The sequence below is a fragment of the Lepidochelys kempii genome, chromosome 2 (genome assembly GCF_965140285.1).
Source record: "Lepidochelys kempii isolate rLepKem1 chromosome 2, rLepKem1.hap1, whole genome shotgun sequence".
Classification (NCBI taxonomy): Eukaryota; Metazoa; Chordata; order Testudines; family Cheloniidae; genus Lepidochelys; species Lepidochelys kempii.
Window position 1 is genome coordinate 96,460,873 of NC_136381.1, and position 22,153 is coordinate 96,483,025.

General features: G+C 41.1%; 1 protein-coding gene across 1 annotated transcript in view; it reads left to right on the forward strand.

The window, feature by feature from the left end:
- The window catches only part of CCDC102B (coiled-coil domain containing 102B), a 315,880-nt gene that overhangs the window by 70,176 nt on the left and 223,551 nt on the right, over window positions 1–22,153 (forward strand). Inside the window, exon 5 of the mRNA XM_073329434.1 lies at window positions 7,979–8,188. Coding sequence (XP_073185535.1) covers window positions 7,979–8,188 — 210 coding nt within the window. The remainder of the gene's footprint in view (window positions 1–7,978; window positions 8,189–22,153) is intronic.

Consider the following 22,153-nt stretch of genomic DNA (forward strand, 5'->3'; position numbering starts at 1 on the left):
TAATTGCAGTGTGCACATAACCTTAGGGTCATCTTGGATTCCAAGTCATCTATGTGCATGTATTGTAGTTCTCACTGAAATTTTCTTGATAAATATTTATTTTAAAAAGCAAGATGCCTTTGGGTTTTTAGTTAGCAGATGATACTTAAATTTTCATAACTTCAGACCTAGGCATGACAATTTCTTTGAATTTCATTCAGACAATTAGAGCAATCTCAGACTGTAACTAGAGTTATGGGATGCCCAGCTTTCTTGCTTCATGTGGATTAAATTCATTTGACAGAGGTTTAGATGGCTCTTAATTCATGTGACTAGCTCTCCTACATCCTACAGGATTGGCTCCTGACATTCTGTAATCCTTTTTTTCAGCACTGGGAAAGGCCAACCAATCTATCCTCAGTGTTTCATGACGTGACTGACTAGCTCTCTATCCACGATCTAGGGTCTTGAGAGGTCAGCAAAGAAATCCCACTTTCTTTCATACTTCTGCTGAAAACATTCAGGTGAGAGGTCCCCTGACCTGCTTAGCATCAACAGTTCTGGAGAATCCTTCTCTAGTCCTGCCACCTGCTCCACCCTTAATAAGAAATACTACCATGTTCTGTAGTAGTAATCCAAAACACTACAGGCTTTTTGCAGTGTTGCAATGCTTTGGGCCATTATTTCAGATTACTGTGCTATTTTTGGTTACTACATGGTACCGGCAATTTACTGTATCTTGTTTTTATGCTAAGCTAAAAGGAAGACCCCAGATCAGGGGTTTCCAATTGGATTGTTGTATTCTGTGGCACCTCAACCTGGTAAATAGACTTTAAAGAAGCAGTGGAGGAGCACTGTTAGTCCCATTGCTGTTGAGCAGTTGGGCTTCTGCTCCTCCTTTAAGACGTTTTCTATGGAGGTGGGAAATGGGTTTCCTTTGTTAGTCCCCTGAAAATTATACATGTGGAGGAGCAGTTCAGCTCTAATTTTAAGCTCTAACAAGGGTACCAATATACATATGGCAGAAGGGGAGAAGTGTGGCAAGCTACAATCCTGTGTTTTTCTGAGAGTTGAGTGAGTTTTGTGGAGAGAAGGTTCGATTTGGGAAGGGAGTTTCCTAGGTCAGACTAAGTTGTCAGGCTTTTCACATCTATGCATAGAACAAGCAAGTTTTCCTTTTTAGGGGGAAACAGAGTTCACACAGCTAACTGCATTATGATTTGCATGAGCCGTTCATGTCGCACTGAATCCCAGTGCAAGTGTTAATTTCAGTTATCTCCTTTTTCATATACATCCTTTCATGAGGTAGCATATTTGTCTGAACTCCCTCTAGGCCTGGATTCCTATTTGTTTTGATGACCAGTGTTTAGATGTAATGTTATTATTGCTCATAAAACAGCTATAGCTGTGTAACAAAAGGCTTTAAATATTATGGACTACATTTTCAAGTACTCTGTACTCATAGTTGAAACCTGAATTTCAAAACATTCCACATCACTGTGAAATATCTAGTCAACTCATTTTGGTGCCTAAATGGGAACTAAGATGGGTTAAAAATCTGACCCTGATTGTGGATGCTGAACTCTTGAAAAACATGTCCACATATGAGTGTCATTTAAATGTGCCTCCATCAGGGTCTGAAGAGGAGCTCTCCTCTTTATAGTCTTCAAGTGCAAGGATCAAATTTTTTTTCAAATTGTTCAATGAACTGTGTTGCTTTTTTGTGGTATGACAATCAATATTTCTCAAGTGTTGCGTGGCTTTTTGTGATCCTTTAATAATCTAGTAGAATATCCCTAGAGATGGCCTCAAACCTAAACTTCTGATCAAGATTTGAGTTTGTATCAGATAACACAACTCCTTTCCGGAGGAGGTTGTGAAGGCTAGCACTATAACAGGGTTTAAAAGAGAACTGGATAAATTCATGGAGGCTAAGTCTATTAATGGCTATTAGCTAGGATGGGTAAGGAATGGTGTCCCTAGCCCCTGTTTGTCAGAGGGTGGAGATGGATGGCAGGAGAGAGAACTATCACTGTTACAGAAGAATTGGAACAGAGTTGAATTTGGAAACATTTGGATTTGGTATTTTGAAGCCCCAAATTGGGGAGTTCATGGATTATAGTGTAGCCTATTGAGTAGAGAAGCTTTGGATTTAGGGCTCATCTTACCATTAGAATAGATGTGTGTGTGTCGGGGGGGGGGGGAATATGTAGGCAAGAATATCAGATTTCTAATAGCACCTTTTAAGGTACTTAAGTGTGAGAATCCTTGAATTTACATGATAGATGTGCAGTGCAAAAACCATTTGAGTATTTTGTATGTTTCTTGAAACAAAATATATTCTTATAAATAATGGTATGCATGAACTCCACCTGTGAAGGCTTACAGAGATTTAAGGTTTATGAGCTTTGCTCAAAAAGCATCTTAAGCCAATTGAGTAGGAAAGATGTTAATGTATACAGTACTCTTCATGGTCAAGAAATCTCAATGTATAAAGTAATAGCCTTATTATTGGCTGCGTAGTCAAACAGAGCAACCAAATGTGGATTCATCATGGTGGTCGAGACACTGAAATCATTGGAAGTAATTTTGGTTTGCTTTTTGACTTAACTATGTTATTACTTGCAGGGCTTTATACTTCCTCAGGGTACAGCACTTTAACATCAGCACTGTGTTTGAACCCAAGTCCTGTGTGAGAAACTCAGTTTTTGGTAGAGGTTACATTATTCTAACATCTAGCCCATAGTAATGCTATATGGTTTTCCCTCAAGACTAACATTTTAGTGTCTGCAGCTGGTTGGAGAAGAATGACAGATTTGGCATCCCATAAGTTTATCTAAAGAATGGGGTGCTAAACGCTTTATTTTTCCAGCAAAAATCTGGGAATTGGGAAAGATGATATTGAGAAAAGGGATACTGAAGATTTTCTTTATTGATATGGCTTTAACAGACCCCAATCAAAAGCAAAAAAGTGATCTCACGCGTCAATAGACTAACTGTACTCATTCCATAATCCCTGCAGTAGGTTAACACCAACTTCAGTGGTTAGGTCAAAAGACATGTGAACACCAGCTTTAATTCACATGCATTCGACTAATCTCCTTGCCTGTATATTTGTTTCCCATGGCTTTTCAATCCACAAATTTTCCCCCAGTAGGCTTGTTCCTTAGCTCATGGTTTTATTTTGGATATTTTGTTTAGGTTGATTCAGATCCAGAAACTGAAAACATATCCATGAAAAATCCTATAAGGGAAAGCAGCCTGTAGATTTCTTCTGCAGGCATTGCCGAATATATTTGGGTTTGTCTAGTCATCCTCAGAATAACTTCTGGGCATGGGCAGCCCACCTATTTCCAACAGTAGTTCTCAAAAGTCTTTGCTGGTTCTCTTTGCCACCTGAATAGCTGCTTCCTAAACTATGGGGCCAAAGTAGAGCTAGTAGATTCACTGATTTTTCAGTTTTCCCGGAGTTCAGAAAAAAATGAGTTAGGTCAAACGGAATTCTAAAATTGCAAAAAGTTGGCAAATTAAAAAAAAAATCAATTTTGGATCATACTGGCAATTCATAGTCATTCATAATGACAATAAATAGTCATTGGGCTAGAGAGAGAATGAGTGAAAATGACTGACTCTGTAGCCTGGTTGTTATGGCACTCACCTACGATGTAAGAGGCAGCTCCAAGCTCAAAACCCTGCTGCAATGACTTAATTATTTATACACAGAGAGACTGACTGACTGCCCCACCAGATCATACAATATATCAGTGGCTAGGGCATTCCGTTGGTTTGTGGGACATTCACGTTCAAATCTCTGTTCCACATCAGACAGAAGGGGGGGATTGAATCCAGGCCTCCCATATCCCAGGTAAGGGCCTGAAGCACTGGTTTAAAACTTCTTTCCCCTAAATTGTTTGTTTTTGTGGTAAAAAATATTGGCCAAAACCGTTCAGTCATCAGTCAAAAAACATTGAGATCATTGTAGGCAAATGTTAATTTGTTACCGGAACAAATAGCCAGAAACCTATGATTCTGTTCTTACTAGATTTTCAAGAAGCCCTTTCACCATCCTTTAAAATTCATTGTAACTGTACAATGTAATGTAGGGGCAATTTATTGAAACCCAAAAGAAAGGAAAATTCTTGGAATTTTCACCTTTTATTGTGAAGTTAAGTTTCTGCAGGAGGCACTTGGAGGACAAGGAGTCAGGGAAAGGATGTTATATTAGAAGTTTACCAAAAGCCTAAAGATTACTACTGTAAATTCTTTGCCTTTTGGCTAATCAAGAACACAGATCCATTCTCCTTTTGAGAATCATAATAGACTTTTGTTTAGTAAGGCAAAGATTGTTGATATTTTCCTTTCTCATTTGCCTAATCTCATTTTGATACATGGCTCTATCAGTGGTTTATAAATTGACTTGCCTGTTCTTTCATCTCTCTCCTGGCATCTTCTTCCCTTGAGTTACAAATCCAATCTTGTGCCCGTAACTTGAGCACACACCCTAAGGGTGTAAAATGTCATTAAATAGGGCAACTAAAATACAAGTGAGATCACCAGAATGACTCATTGATAATGTCTGCTTTTGGATATGAGGAACATTAGCAAAGACTGGTCTATCTTTAGTTCAGCACAAGCAGTACTTAGACTTACTACTCTTTTGACTATCTGACCCAGATATTGGATTGTAGCCAGGTCAGAAGGATAGGCCCCAGTTTTTGAGGGAAGCTTTTATAAAATAAACATTTCAATTTCTGTCATATTACCCCCACTAAATATATATATCTGTTTACCTGTGAACCCATGATTGTCATTTTGGATATTTTACACAGCAGCTAGACACCTCTGGCTGGCCTGTGCCAGCTGACTCGGGCTTGCAGGGCTTGGACTGTTTCAATGCTGTGTAGACGGTGAGGTCAGGCTGGAGCCTGGGCTATAGGACCCTGTGAGGTGGGAGGGTCCCAGAGCTCAGGGCTCCATCCCAAGCCCATAAGTCTACAACAGCAGTGTAACAGCCCAAGCCCTGTGAGCCCAAGTCAGCTGGTATGGGCCAGCCACTGTTTTTTTCTTTGCTGTGTAGACATACCCCAAGGGGCAAATATGCTGCTGACTCCTAATACAGCCCTAATAGGGTTAACAGGGAAAAAGACAAGGAGTCAATTGAATGTAAAACTGCACAATTCTGTACCGGTGCTCCCTGATCTGGTTTTACTCTGTGTCTCATGAGAAGTTCTTTAACACTACAATGAATCTTTGACCATTCCTAGCTGTCTGTTCAGTTCCAGTTCTTTCCACGTCTGTGGAATCCATAGCATGATGTTGACACCCTAATTTTTTTTTAATAGTTTAAACCTTTTTTTTTTTTCAAGGTGACTCTAGTTCTGATAAAGGTGCACTATTTAGCTACAGAAGTGACATCGGATAGGGAGTCACAGTACAAGTTGGTCCACAATGCCCAAGCAAAGCCCCATGCCCTGGAATGGAGGGTCTCTTTCTACAAAGGAGACATTGATCAGTGCCCATTTAATCTCGGGAATCTCTGTGGAGACTACAGAGATAGGCCCAGATCCCGTAGTTGCACCAGGTGGGCTGACCCTTGTGATTGTCTGGATGCCCATTAATTTCAAGAAAAAAGAAAAGGAGTACTTGTGGCACCTTAGAGACTAACCAATTTATTTGAGCATAAGTTTTCGTGAGCTACAGCTCACTTCATCGGATGCATACTGTGGAAAATACAGATGAAGTGAGCTGTAGCTCACGAAAGCTTATGCTCAAATAAATTGGTTAGTCTCTAAGGTGCCACAAGTACTCCTTTTCTTTTTGCGAATACAGACTAACACGGCTGTTACTCTGAAACCTGTCATTAATTTCAAGGAAATTCCACAAGGGAATGGAGTTTGGGTTTAGTTGCAAGAAATGGTTAAATAATACCAGCTGATATGGTGGGTTTAGTGCTGTATGTACATTTTCAGACAGAAGATAATGGCATTTTTACTACTGACCTGTGAGTAGTCCCACAGTAGAGTAGACTACTAATCATATTTATAAGTCTTAGTAGGATTGAGGCGTCTGTGAACTAGAAATGGAAAAACTATATAACCCGTGATTAATTCTGCTCTAATCTTAATTTGCTTGTATAGTTACTAATGATTTTGGGGCGGGGGACAAACAAGCCTGTAATTTGATTTACCCAAGTAACACCATTTCTGAAACTAAAAGTTTCTGAATTATTCTGTCTCTGATGCTGTGAATGCCTTCATCTACTACACCATTCTCCTTGAATATGATTGTTTTTTATGTTTTCCACATAGGGATTTTAAAATAAAACTAGGCTGTGCCTGCGAAAAGTAAATCTAAAATAAGACTGTCTGATTTCTTTCTAAATCCTTGCTGGCTTGTACAGCCTTTTTCTGCAGTAAAAGCTAGTGATGCCTTATAGCCTTTCACAGTTGTCAGACCATATAATTTTATCAAATAATTGGTTCTGGTCTTCACAAAACTGCAAGTAACAAAGTTCACATCATTTTATTTAAAACTTTTCTGCTGTTGATGGAATTCTCCTCCTGTCCTTTTTTTGGTTCAAGTTGCTGGATTCTCTCATTTTTGACCATTTCTAACCTATTTAGAGCTTTTGATAAGTGCCTGTTATCTGATTTCTGGTACAAAAATCACAGCTCTTCCTTTAAAATCTTGAGAGCATTTGGTACACCCTTGGCATAACCTCCATCTACCTGTCTTTGAGTAAATAAAATCACTTTTTAGATGTTCATTCTCCATCATTTAGTAAAATGTTTGTTGTTGTTTTTGTTGATACTTAATTTCATTCCCCTTAGTAATGCACCGATCAGCATTCAAAAAAGCCTGACTCTGTTGAACTTTAAGGTCGTGGCATGTTCTAAGTTGGATTGCAAAAGACCATTCTCATTCCAGTACTAATGAGTATTAACCCAAGAAACAAGTTGCTCTGGTTACCCAGGTAGTTGGCTCTAGTACTGAAGTTACAATTTAAAACTTCTCCAGTAAAGCCAAGTGTTTAAAGCATTATCTCCTCAGTGCAGCAGGCTCTCAGTACTAACAAAATAATCCATTGAGTAGAAAGCCCTACATAACGTGCGATATTGCAGATTTTGCAATATTAGGCTTCCACTGCAATTTTGACAGCAGGAGCCTCTCTGAGCATGTACCTGGTAGTGGGATCCCCAGCCACCCAAGGGCTGAGAGCAGGAGCCCCCTCTTTCAACCCTGGGCAGCCAATCTAAGCCTCAGACCCGTGCTCTTAGCCCCGGTCAGCTGACAGCAGAAATTTGGGTAAAAATAACAATGCACTTTATTACTGCAAATATTAAGGTCCATTATTACTTTTCCACAATTTTCCCTGGTTTGTCCACAACTCAACTGCAATTTTTTGACAAGCATCCTGCAAGTCATGCAGAGCCTTAACTGAGTAACAGTAATAAAAAAACTGCTTATGTTCATCCATTATTAATTGTCTTAGTTCCAAAACACTTCATTCCATTCCTTTAAAATTAAAAACAGTGTACAATAAAATTATGATGGAAAATGGGTTTTTTCCTCATGGGGTGAAAAGTGGGCTCTGGCACTTTTAAAGAGATGGTGTGCAGAACTGGCTCTGTCTTGTGTTTAAAAAAATCCTTTTTCTTGATTTTTAAGAGTATTAATCTATGTACAATAGAGAATGGAACAAGTTAAAAACAATAATTTACAGTGTTAACACTGCCCCTTTTGAAGTCTGACTTGTGCTTTATGAATGTAAAGATAAAACTACAGAAAAATGAAGAACTGTAGTTTCACTTGTATGTTTTTATTTTCCATGTTCACATTTTTAAAACATTTATGAATCCTGCAAAACTGTTAAATTATGTATCAGGTTGACTTTTTTCCAGGGTGTTCATGAAACCTCTGTAGGGTGTGCTGGCTGGCTAACCCTTTAACCTCACCCAGAAAAAAGGAGATTTTAGCAATATTTTGTTCTCTTTTTCAGCTGGAGAGACTACAGTCTGAGAATACCTTTGAGTGGGGAAAGAGAGAGATATTTGAAACAGAAAAGCAAAGTCTGGAAAGAGAGAATAGAAGGTGGAAGTCCCAGGTGAAAGAAATTCAGGACCTTCTGGATAAGAGAAATAAACTGCTATCAAGTAACTTGGGTTCTGATTTCAAGACAGCACAAGGTGAACTACTGGAAAAAAATAAGGTATGGACTTTACTTGGTAGTAGATCCAAACTTGTTTCAAGGAAGTTCTCAGCCATCAGCACAGATTTAAAATAGTCACTGATCCTGGAAACATTGATGCATCTGTGTAACATTACACACAGGAGTATTCCTATTCAAGTCAAAGGGATTCGTACATGCATCAAGTAGTGCATGAAGTTAAGTGTTTGCAGGATTAGGGGCCCTAATGTATCGCTTAATTTTATTTTTGAATGGATGGCATGTTCTTTGAAAAAAGGCTCTGATGGATGTAGTCATTCCATAAAGTATAACAATGACAATGATTTTTCTGCATAGTTGCTATAGCTATTAACTTTTTCAAACTGAAATATGACAACAAAATCATAGTAAATATTTCCATACTAGACTTTCTTTCATGTAAACTCAATTTTACAGAACTTCAGATTACTGGACTCCTATTTAATTTACCTTGTTCAGTATTCAAATATCATATATAGTTCATTCTTTGAAACTATAATACTGCAATAGCTCATTTTCCAGGAGGAGTGTGGGTTTCTAAAGAACAACAAACTGCTTATATCTTATCTTCCTAAAATATCTTTCCACACTATTGTCACAGTTCAGGACAGGTGCATCTCTATTCCCTCTCCGTGGTCTACCAATGGCACCCACACTCAGGCTTCCAGCTTCCCATCCATCACCTCTCTTGGGCAGAGACTCACATTTCTCTCTATCCTGACCGGGGTTTTTCTAGTCTGCTCAGTTTCCTGCTGACACGGCAAGTCAGACTGCCTAAATAGGCCAGAGTCTGTGCTTTGCTTTCTCCCCAGATGCTATAAACAACATAGTTACCCATGGTTAAGTTACCAAAGAGCCCTTTCTAAGCAAACACATTTATTCCTAAGGTGTGAGTATTACAGAGAAAACGTTTTATAAAAACAATAAAAGAACCTACATGCCTGTTAATAAAGTTACCAGAGAACAACCCCAACTCCAGCCTGGAGCTCTGGTAGGTGATCAGTCCTTCAAACCTCATACAGGTTTGTTAGTTTTTCTTCTGTGGTTACCAGTTCATAGAATCATAGGGTTCGAAGGGACCTCAGGAGATCATCTAGTCCAACCCCCTGCTCAAAGCAAGACCTAATCCCCAACTAAATCATCCTAGCCAGGGCTTTGTCAAACCTGACCTTAAAAACTTTGCAGATGACACTAAACTGGGAGGAGAGGTAGATACGCTGGAGGGTAGAGATAGGATACAGAGGAACCTAAACAAATTAGAGGATTGGGCCAAAAGAAATCTGATGAGGTTCAGCAAGGACAATTGCAGAGTCCTGCACTTAGGACTGAAGAATCCCATGCACTGCTACAGACAAGGGGACCAAATGGTTAGGCAGCAGTTCTGCAGAAAAGGACCTAGGGGTTACAGTGGACGAGAATATGAGGATATGAGTCAACAGTGTGCCCTTGTTGCCAAGGAGACCAATGGCATTTTTGGATGTATACGTAGGGGCATTGCCAGCAAATAGAGGGACGTGATTGTTCCCCTCTATTCGATATTGGTGAGGCCTCATCTGGAGTACTGTGTCCAGTTTTGAGCCCCACACTACAAGAAGGATGTGGAAAAATTGGAAAGCGTCCAGCAACAAAAATGATTAGGGGACTGGAACACATGACTTTTGAGGAGAGGCTGAGGGAACTGGGATTGTTTAGTCTGAGGAAGAGAAGAATGAGGGAGGATTTGATAGCTGCTTTCAACTACCTGAAAGGGGGTTCCAAAGAGGATGGATCTAGACTGTTCTCAGTGGTAGCTGATGATAGAACAAGGAGTAATGGTCTCAAGTTGCAGTGGGAGAGGTTTAGGTTGGATATTAGGAAAAACTTTTTCACTAGGAGGGTGATGAAACACTGGAATGCGTTACCTAGGGAGGTGGTGGAATCTCCTTCCTTAGAAGTTTTTAAGGTCACGCTTGACAAAGCCCTGGCTGGGATGATTTAGTTGGGATTTGTCCTGCTTTGAGCAGGGGGTTGGACTAGATGACCTCCTGAGGTCCCTTCCAACCCTGATATTCTATGATTCTATGAACCTCTAAGGAAGGAGATTCCACCACTTCCCTTGGTAACACATTCCAGTGCTTTACCACCCTCCTAGTGATTTTTTTTTTCCATAATATCCAACCTAAACCTCCCCCACTGCAACTTGAGACCATTACTCCTTGTTCTATAATCTGGTATCACTGAGAACAGTCTAGATCCATCCTCTTTGGATCCCCCTTTCAGGTAGTTGAAAGCAGCTATCAAATCCCCCCCTCATTCTTCTCTTCCGCAGACTATATAATCCCAGCTCCATCAGCCTCTCCTCATAAGTCATGTGCTCCAGCCCCCTAATAATTTTTGTTGCCCTCCGCTGGACTCTTTCCAATTTTTCCACATCCTTCTTCTAGTGTGAGGCCCAAAACTGGACACAGTACTCCAGATGAGGCCTCACCAATGCTGAATAGAGGGGAACACGTCCCTCTATCTGCTGGCAATGCTCCTACTTATATGACCCAAAATACCGTTAGCTTCTTGGCAACAAGGGCACACCGTTGACTCATATCCAGCTTCTTGTCCACTGTAACCCCTAGGTCCTTTTCTGCAGAACTGCTGCCTAGCCACTTGGTCTACAGTCTGTAGCAGTGCATGGGATTCTTCCGTCCTAAATGCAGGACTCTGCACTAGTCTTTGTTGAACCTCATCAGATTTCTTTTGGCCCAATCTTCTAATTTGTCTAGGTCCCTCTGTATCTTATCCCTACCCTCTAGCATATTTACCTCTCCTCCCAGTTTAGTGTTATCTGCAAACTTGCTGAGGGTGCAATCCACGCCATCCTCCAGATCATTAATAAAGATACTGAACAAAACCAGCCCCAGGACGGACCCTTGGGGCACTCCGTTTGATACCGGCTGCCAGCTAGTCATGGAGCCATTGATCACTACCTGTTGAGCCACTGATTACTACTTGAAGAACTACCATTTCATCACATCTATTTCAAATAGTTCTTTGATGCTCATAACACTTCCCAGCGTTTACACTGGTCATGTCTCCCCACAAAGAAAGTTACATACAATTTCACAATAATACATCAACTTTGTATTTTTAATACATTGGATTCCAAAGCTACTTAAATTTAATTCAATCAGATTTTTCAAGGATAGTGCAGGAAATTGCCATATCTGTAACAACTATGAACCTTCCTTTAAAATGCTTTTAGACTGGTATTTATTTGAACCAATAAGTATATAAGATATTCCTTTATAAGAAAAGTAATTTGAGATTTCGAAGAGACCACTGGTCAAATATACGCATATATGAGAAAATATGTTACTGTGTATCAAATAGAATTCATGTGGTGAATAACTTGGTGTTCATGCATTTTCTGAACACGAGATCAGCAGTGTCCATCTGGGCTGTCCCCACTCCCATCCGAGGGCATAAAAGGTGGAGTAGATCCAACCATTCCTCAGTTCTTTTCTTACTACCTATCACTGTGACGCTGAATCCTTGCAACATCTGCCTTTTCTTAGGCTATATCTGTGCTACCACTTATTTCGGTATAACTTACGTCACTCAGGAGTATGAATAAGCCACCCCCCTGAGCAATATAAGTTACACTGATCTAAGCACGGGTGTGGACAGCACTATATCTGTTTGAGAGCTTCTTCCTCAGACATAGCTACCACTGCTCATTGGGAATAGATTAATTAAGTCAACAAGAGTGCTCTCTCCCATCAACTTAGAGTGACTATACTAGAGAGCTTACAGTGGCACAGCTGAAAGCTTTCTAGTGCAGTCATGGCCTTAGTTAGGCTTTGTCTACACTGGCACTTTGTCAGCAAAACTTTTGTCATTCCGGGCTGTTTAAAAAAAAAACACACACCCCGAACGACAAAAGTTTTACCGACGAAAAGCGCCGGTGTGAACAGCGCTTTTTCAGCAGGAACACTCTCCTGCCGACAAAGCCGCTGCTGCTCATGAGGAATGGAATTTTTTTGTTGGCAGAAGAGCTTTCTGCTTTTAGCATGCCTTTTAGCAGAATGGCTGTAGCGGAACAGCCATGTCACTAAAAGCCACGTAGTGTAGTCATGTAGTACAGGTTGTCTTTGCAGCTGCTGAGTGTGCTGGTTGCTTTCAATTCAGGATAAATGAGGAACAATTAATGGTCATTTGATTCAGTGGTAGCTGATAAAATGGAAAACATCCTGGGGGTTGACAACAAATGCCACTGCACAAAAACTAGACTGAATGCAAGCATAGGACAGCTGGGGATTGATTTGCTTGCAGCTGTGTATCTATCTGCCAGAAACAGCCAAGAAGCAGGCAGAGAGAAGCAGAAAGAAAGAGACAGGAAAAGAAGCACTTGTAACATGTCCTTCAGAGAAAACTAAGAAGGAGAGCTCTTTGGGGAGAATGCTGGCTGGACAGAGGATTGACACTGTAAGGAAGGAACTGCTTCCTGCTGTGTGATTCCTACTATGTTCAGGGAAACAAAGCTCCATTTGTAAATGTACAGAATTCTATCCAAGAAATACCAGACTTCATCATCAATTTCTCCTCCTAACAGAAACAACCTACAAGACCCCAAATGTTTGCTAACCACTCAAGTCAAGAGGGCAATACTGGTTTTAGGAGTAGGATCCAGCTTCCAAGGGGAGAAGTGTGAGCTGGTACTCCTGTTGAGCCAAGGTGGAACAAATAATGGAGATGGTTGTAGAACTCAAAGGTGCCCTGAAGAATTTGAAACAAGGTCTAAAACAAGAGCTGGAGGCTCTGCAAAAGAATTAAAGCAAAATGCTGGAAGCTTCCCAGGAAGGGCTGAGAGATAACCTGTAGGCAGAGATGAAGTCTTTTGGGGGGCAGCAGCTACAGAGTGGTTGGGGAGCCCAGCTCCAACACTTCCAAATCTGGGATGGCAAGGTAGATCAAAGAGGTGACCAGCAACCTGCCTGTCAAGGATAAGAAGGTTTTCCAGGAAAGAGGGGATATCAGGAAAACTTTATCCAACTTTCAGAGTAACAGCTGTGTTAGTCTGTCTTTGCAAAAAGAAAAGGAGTACTTGTGGCACCTTAGAGACTAACCAATTTATTTGAGCATGAGCTTTCGTGAGCTACAGCTCACTTTATCGGTTGCATCCGATGAAGTGAGCTGTAGCTCACGAAAGCTCATGCTCAAATAAATTGGTTAGTCTCTAAGGTGCCACAAGTACTCCTTTTCTTTTATCCAACTTGGATCTTGCTAACAAATGAGCCTCAGCAAGGATTCCAAGAGCTGAAAAATATCACCTTGAGAAGGAAATCAAAGAATCATGAACCACAGATAAAGTCAGCCATCTGGCTATGGAATTAGGCGAGCCACAAAACATGGGTGAAAACAAGACATTTACAACACTTTTCTACCTTGTTTGTAATCCAGAGAACCCCAGAGTGGAGAGATCAGATTGTTCCAGCTCAACTGAGACAAAAGCTACATCTTTGTTTTTTAAAGAGGGGAGGAGAGAACTCACTGGAAGGGTTATTTGGCTCAGTTCAACACCATGGCAGAAATGGGTGGCTGGGTAGACAAACAGAAAGGGGTGTTTCTAGTAGCCAACTTGAGTGGCCCCGCTCTGCTAGTCCTACACAAGTGACTCCCTAGAAAAGAGACAATCATCCAGACTTGGTACAAACTCTAGATATGTGGTTAGCAGTCAGCGATCAATCTGAACTGATCAGGCCACAACTGAGACGTAAAGAAGAGACCCTACCTGAAGTGGCAGAAAACTTGAAGAGACTTGGGTTCCTGGCATATCTGATACCAATGAGGATTTTCAGGATAAATGGGCCACGGACCAATTTATAGACACTCAGCTAGACTTGCAGATCAAGATCAGCAAAAAAAGGTCAGATGCACTCCAACAGGCTCTGGAATGTGCCACAGAATTTGAATCTTTCCATAGGTAGATCATCAGAAGCAGAAACAGTCTAGTGAGAAAGATGGAAGCTGATCTCTGAGTCCTGTAAGTACAGGTCTGTGTCTAATATGCATGATGGCAAAGGGGATTCTAATATTGCTCGACATTTTTGAACAATTAGAAACAAGTATTAAATTCAGTTTCTAAAACCAAGGGAAATTGGTAATAATGCAAAAGTAAAGGGAAGCAGTTCATTTAATGCTGCTACGGTGAAAAATCTAGTCACAAAAAGGATTGCTCTAAATGTAAGTCTCACCAGGAGAAAGCCTCACAAGTGTCTGGTGAAAGCCTCTCACCCTGTTTTGGGAAGCAGGTATGAGAGCAAGCTGAAGGGGCAAACTTGGAGGTAAAAGAAGCAGCACCACAGCTTTAGTTTAGAACGGGGCAGTTAATAATAATTGGCGTTTGGCTATTAAGTGTGTAATAGGATCTATGAAATGCAAAAGAATAATGGACACTGGCTCAAATCTAAGAGATTAGATCTGATGTGATAAAATGCTAGACAACAAGGAATCCAAAAGGGAACCATCTAATTGATCTCAAATGGAAACATTGACTGGGGAATGTTCATCTGCCCAATAATGGAGAAAACTGAACTTCTGGATTTTGAGCAATAACTCATTGTAGTTGAGATAGTGGATGAGCTAATGAGTGGTTTGGATTTCATTATGGCTAATAAATGCCAAGAAAGTTATTTTACAAATTCATTCTGAGGAAACTGACAGCACCTCAGCTATGCATTACATCAACAGACAGATGCCTTTCTCATCCCCTGGATGCTAAGATTGATGTATGCCTTTCTGCCAATACCCATGGTAACAAGTATTCTGAAGAAACAGCGGTGAGATGCAGGACTGATAATCATGATAGCCCCAGTGATGGGCAGGCAGTTCTTGTCTTGTCTGATGAACCTAGCAGTGAAAAATTAGCCTTCCACCCACCAATCAGACATAATGTCCACTGAAAGAAGCTGGTCAGCTTCTGCTTCAGTCCAAATGATTTATAAAGCTAGATGTAAGAGGTTTTCTGTCTGGGCATCTCAAAATCAGCTGTCCCCCTTGACAACACCTATTTCAGCAGTGTTGGACTATTTACTAGTCCTGAAGCAAGCTGGACTTTCCACCAGCTCCATAACCATTCATTTAGCAGTTATAGCTGCATATTTCCAACAGTCAAGTCTACACTGTATATTCTCATCCTACAGTGGAAAGAATCCTTAAAGGTCTTATTCATGTTTTCATAAAGCCAGGGTCATTCTCAGGCCTCACCCCAAGTTTCTGCTTAAGGTTGCTTCAGACTTCCATCTGAATAAATTTATTTGTCTTCCAGTTTTCTTTTCCAAGCCTCAACCCTGGGGGGAGCTAAACTTTGCACACTTGATGTATTAAGAGCATTGTCTTCTTACTTTGGTGGAAGAAAGTAATTCTGGAACACACCCAAATTACTTGTGGCCTTTTCTGATAGAGGTAATGATCAGGCAATATCCTTTCAGAAATTATCAGAATGGGTCTCCAGCTGTATGAGAAGATGATATGAGCTAGTCAGCATCATATAGTCATTAGAACTTATTCACTAAATGTCCCTATTTCTGAAACCAGCAGGGCAACTACATGGAGTTCAGTTCACACCATTTCAAGACACTACTTCTTGGTAGAGGTTCCAGTTCAGATGACTGACTTGATGGTGACTTGACAGATGGTGGATAAGTATCTGTTCTTTTCTGTGCCTCACTCTGAAGAATCATTTCCTCAAACTGCCCTCAAAGATTTTCATAACATAATAGAAGAGTCCTATTAGTTAAATTATATTGTCCACCTTCTGGCCAGTGTAGGACTTTTCCCTTCATTACTGTGTATTCTCCAGTGATTCTCTAGGTGGACTGGTGTATCTTAGTTCTTCAATTAGAAAACAGTTTGGCTAAAATAAGAAATGGCCCATTATTTAAACTGAACCATGCTTTGTTTTTTGCTCACAGGAGCCATGCTGTGTGTTTTAGCACAGGAGCCATGGCTGCAGCATGAATGGGAGGTGGGCTAGCTCTGCAACCCCACCCACTGACAGGGCTTCTCCTTCTCCCCAGGCCTGTGACCAGTCTAGAACCTGGCCACAACCCCTGGGGATGGATTAGCAGGAACATAGTAAGCAAGATGCAAGAAGTAATTCTTCCACTCTACTCAGCACTGATAGGGCCTCAAATAGAGTCCTGTGCCCAGTTCTGGGCACCACACTCTGAGAAAGATATGGACAAACTGGATAAAATCCTGATGAGAGCAACAAAAATGATTAAGCGACTAGAAAACACAATCTATGAGGCAAAATTTAAAAAAAATTGTGTTTGTTCAGTCTGGAGAGGAGAAGACTGAGGGGGGACATGATGATTAGTCTCCAAGTATGTAAAAGGCTGTTACAAGAAGGAGGTTGATAAATTGTTCTTAACCACTGAGGACAAGACAAAAAGAAATGGGCTCAATTGCAGCAAGGGGGGTTTAGGTTGGACATTAGGAAAAACTTGGTAACTGTAGGGGTGGTTAAGACTGGAACAACTCACCTAGGGAGGTTGTGAAATCTCTATCATTGGAGGTTTTTAAGAATAGGTTAGACATACACCTGTCAGGGATGGTCTGAATAATATTTAGTTCTGCCTCAGTGCAGGGAACTGGGCTAGTTGACCAATCAAGGTCCCTTCCCGTCATTTCTGTGATTTGGGAAATACTTCTATAGATAGTTATAAGCACACCAGTTGATGGTCATAAACCTTCGTTATAAGTGTCTTTCTGGAGAATATAACAATCAACTAACTATTTATTAAAATACCTATTATCTTGTTCCTCTGTATTAAGGATAAGTTTCTAAATAGTTATGAAAGCATGCCCATGAGGCCTTTTTTTAAGGTCTTAAAAGTATTTAGCTTACTTATTACAGAATTAGCCCACTCGTAACATGGATGCCTTCAGAGAGATTGCAGCAGTGTACTGAGGATATAATTAATGTTATGACATTTACTTTCCCATATAGTTTTGCAGTTTATTGCTCCAGTAGCCTTGCTGCTATTTTTAGGAAAAGGAGAGGAGAGGGTGAAAAGGAGTGTGTGTCCATGAGTCTGAGTGACTGCAATTGTTGTTCATTAAGCAGTAAGTTATGTGCCTTGAAATGGGGGTCAGGTAGATGCTAGAATGTGGGGGTGGGGGCGGGGAGAGGGGAGGATTCAGGGAAGGGAGAGGGAACAAAAGAACCAGGGCCAGAGTTTGTTACCCTTACCTGATCTGAGTTACATTAGCTCATTCCAGGAGTAGACCAGCTGAAATCTGTGGGACTCCTCTGAATAAGGTGCAATTCATCATGACTGAGGGTGCTGTCAACATTTGGCACAAATGAGCTTCTGTAACTTTTCCATGCTTAATTGTTTGTATGCGATGTATTTTGTTTTGCTTTCTTTTGTGATTTTTTTTTTAAATAATAAAAATACAGTGAAAACTTAGCATAGGGCTGTGAGTAAGCACCAGCTGTAGAAGTATAAACAAATAGTCTGTAGCTTCCAACCTAGACTGCTTGCCAAATAAATGCCCCTCTCTTACCCTTCCCCACCGTCCACCAACAAAGGAAAGCTTGGAGGTGAATCTGCAGTCTACCAATAGTTTTGCCATATAGCAGCTGTTCTTAAACTGTGGGTCAGGACCCCAAAGTTGGTCGTGAACCCATTTTAATGACCAGGGCTGGCTTTAGACTGGCTGGGGCACAGGCCAAAGCTGAAGCCCAAGCCCCACCACCCAGGGCTCAGTATTCAACTTCAGCCCAGGGTGGCGGGGCTCAGGTTACAGGCCCCATGCCTGGGGATGAAGCCTTTGGGCTTTGATTTGCCCCCACTCCCTTCTGGCAGCGGGGCTCGGGTAGACTCATGCTTCGGTCCCCCGTCCTAGGGTCATGTAGTAATTTTTGTTGTCAGAAGGGGTTCACAGTGCAATGAAGTTTGAGAACCCCTGCCATAGAGGTATTTTAGAATGGTTTCCTTGTACTTAGGATAGGCAACAATGGTACCATTACCTGGTAGTAATGGTTGGGAAATATTGACTCTTTAATGACAGGTTTCAGAGTAACAGCCGTGTTAGTCTGTATTCGCAAAAAGAAAAGGAGGACTTGTGGCCCTATTGATTGCACTTCCAGGCATGGAGTTTGCATTTTAAAATAATAGTTATAATGTTTGATAAATAGGCTGGCAACTAATGTTAAATATATCCAAGTGGTTCATTTTAGAAGGGATTGCAATGAATGGAAGAAAACAATTGAAAATATAAATCAATACCCAAAAGCATATTATTTACTGAAGGAAATTTATTACCATCAACTCTAAAGATCATTTTGAACAAAATCTGAAATTAATTTTGTTTTGTTTTCCAGTGCTACCTCTAATTATTAAGGTAAAGGTCTGCAAGTAAAGATCTGCTAAGTAATATATCTATTTATCTAGCTTTAAAAATAAGTACAAATACAATAAATTAGCTGTAGGGTATAACTTTGAAGTCACTACTTGAGTAATGTTTCCGCGCTTGCTGTTTTGTCTTTGCAATAGGCTTGTAAAGGTTTCATGTATATGTAGTCAAACTGGGAGTGAGAGAGAAAAGTCAGTGATACTCTATCAACTCCATCCCAAAATAACCTCTGCATGCTAGAAATGCCAAAACACAATGCTGCTCTTAGTAGATGCCTAAAATATGATCATCAATTATTTCTGTGCTTCCCCTCACTGTGGTTCAAATATAACCATGGACACTGCTGGGCCTTCAGATGTAGTTCCTTTTTGACTTAGAGGAGGTGATACTTGTGATACTTGTCTCAGTGGGACAGTAACCAATGAAAGGGGTTTGATTTTTCTTTGTTTTCGAAATTGAGGAAAAATCCCACTGTATTTTCCAATGGAAAAAAAGTGGCAGGAGAAAAGTTAGGGTGGGATTTTTTCTGCACAATTTTTAAACAAAAAAAATTGTCATCAAAACCTCACTCTTAAAAATATTTTGGTCAGCTCTATTCACAAGGCTCTTCGTAAAAACTGTTTTTCTGTTTGCTTGTTTGTTTTTTGTTTGTTTTTTTAAACTTTTACATCCACATTTGTGTACTCATAATCCCCAAGTTTCAGAAGTGATGGGTATTTCTTAAACATGAAAAATCAATGAATCCTTAATCAAAGTGAAGCCTGCTGTATTACCATTCCCTTGAGATACATAGCCTCCCATGTTAGATTTATTTAATCTTTCTTATCTTCCTCCACTGGCTGCCATAAGGTAATACGGTGGCTCCTGACAGCAAGAGGGCTACCATCTTCCTTGAGGGCAGTTTGACTTCTCTCCTGTTGTAAACAATAGCAGATGATGGCCATTTTGAAAGTGTATGATTGTTCATGGAATTCCCTGCAGCAGAATATTCTGGAGTCCATGCTGAAGAAGAAACTTTCAGTTATGAAAAAAAAAAAAACAAGAAAACATGACTATGAATCCTAAAACTTTACTTTCAACATTACCCATTGCACCACAAGTACTTACAAAGGATAGAAAGGGGAACCTGGGGGTCGGGGGAATGGGGAAGCAGAAGGTCCCAAATGGGATAGAGGGAGAAAACGGAATTTGTGTGCTGTGCATGCAGGGAAATATAGAGGTCAGGAGAGGGGGGGAAATTGCCCAGTGCTCTCTGGCTGCTCTGTCCTGCTCCAGAGTGGGAGAAGGTAGCCACTGTGTGCTACTGAATCTGTTCCTAAAAGTGTGTGTGTGGGGTGGGGGGCGGGTATGTATGTATGTATTTATTTATTTTCTAATTTAAGTTTGATGCTATGTATCTTCACATCTTGAGAAATATCACGTGGTAACATTAGCTTTGGGTTTCTTTGCTAGCATTTAAGTATGAATTGTTTAATGTAAAAAATCCAACATTCCTAGATAACTGTTCACATGGAATTAATCTTAAGATTATAGGTTTCAGAGTAACAGCCGTGTTAGTCTCTATTCACAAAAAGAAAAGGAGTATTGTGGCACCTTAGAGACTAACCAACTTATTTGAGCATAAGCTTTCGTGAGCTACAGCTCATTTCATCGGATGCATACTGTGGAAAGCACAGAAGATCTTTTTATACACACAGACCATGAAAAAATGGGTGTTTACCATTAGAAAAGGTTTTTTCTCCCACCCCACTCTCCTGCTGGTAATAGCTTATCTAAAGTGATCACTCTCTTTACAATGTGTATGATAATCAAGTTGGGCCATTTCCAGCACAAATCCAGGTTTTCTCCACACACCTCCCACAACATCCATAGTGGCCAGGATGGTGTTATCAGGAAGATTCTAGGTGGACTCCTCCTGAAGGTCGAGACAGCAGACTGGAGTTCTACATAGAGTGCTTCTGCCGATGTGCACAGGCTGAAATTGTGGAAAAGCAGCATCACTTGCCCCACAACCTCAGCCGTGCAGAACACAATGCCATCAACAGCCTCAGAAACAACTCTGACATCATAATCAAAAAGGCTGACACAGGAGGTGCTGTTGTCATCATGAATAAGTCGGAATATGAACAAGAGGCTGCTCGGCAGTTCTCCAGTCCCACTTTCTACAAGCCATTACCCTCTGATCCCACTGAGAGTTACCAAAAGAAACTACAGCATTTGCTCAAGAAACTCCCTGAAAAAGCACAAGATCAAATCCGCGCAGACACACCCCTGGAATCCCAACCTGGGATATTCTATCTACTACCTAAGATCCATAAACCTGGAAATCCTGGGCGCCCCATCATCTCAGGCATTGGCACCCTGACAGCAGGATTGTCTGGCTATGTAGACTCCCTCCTCAGGCGCTACGCTACCAGCACTCCCAGCTACCTTCGAGACACCACTGACTTCCTGAGGAAACTATAATCCATCGGCGATCTTCCTGATAACACCATCCTGGCCACTATGGATGTAGAAGCCCTCTACACCAACATTCCACACAAAGATGGACTACGAGCCATCAAGAACACTATCCCCGATAATGTCACGGCTAACCTGGTGGCTGAACTTTGTGACTTTGTCCTTACCCATAACTATTTTACATTTGGGGACAATGTATACCTTCAAATCAGCGGCACTGCTATGGGTACCCGCATGGACCCACAATATGCCAACATTTTTATGGCTGACTTAGAACAACGCTTCCTCAGCTCTTGTCCCCTAATGCCCTTACTCTACTTGCACTATATTGATGACATCTTCTTCATCTGGACCCATGAAAAAGAAGCACTTGAGGAATTCCACCACGATTTCAACAATTTCCATCCCACCATCAACCTCAGCCTGGTCCAGTCCACACAAGAGATCCACTTCCTGGACACTACAGTGCTAATAAACGATGGTCACATAAACACCACCCTATACCAGAAACCTACAGACCGCTATTCCTACCTTCATGCCTCCAGCTTTCACCCTGACCATACCACACAATCCATTGTCTACAGCCAAGCTCTGCAATACAACCGCATTTGCTCCAACCCCTCAGACAGAGACAAGATCTCTATCAAGCATTCTTACAACTACAATACCCACCTGCAGAAGTGAAGAAACAGATTGATAGAGCCAGAAGAGTTCCCAGAAGTCACCTACTACAGGACAGGCCTAACAAAGAAAATAACAGAACGCCACTAGCCGTCACCTTCAGCCCCCAACTAAAACCCCTCCAACGCATTATTAAGGATCTACAACCTATCCTGAAGGATGACCAACACTCTCACAAATCTTGGGAGACAGGCCAGTCCTTGCCTACAGACAGCCCCCCAATCTGAAGCAAACACTCACCAGCAACCACATACCACACAACAGAAACACTAACCCAGGAACCTATCCTTGCAACAAAGTCCGTTGCCAACTGTGCCCCCATATCTATTCAGGGGACACCATCACAGGGCCTAATAACAACAGCCACACTATCAGAGGCTCGTTCACCTGCGCATCCACCAATGTGATATATGCCATCATGTGCCAGAAATG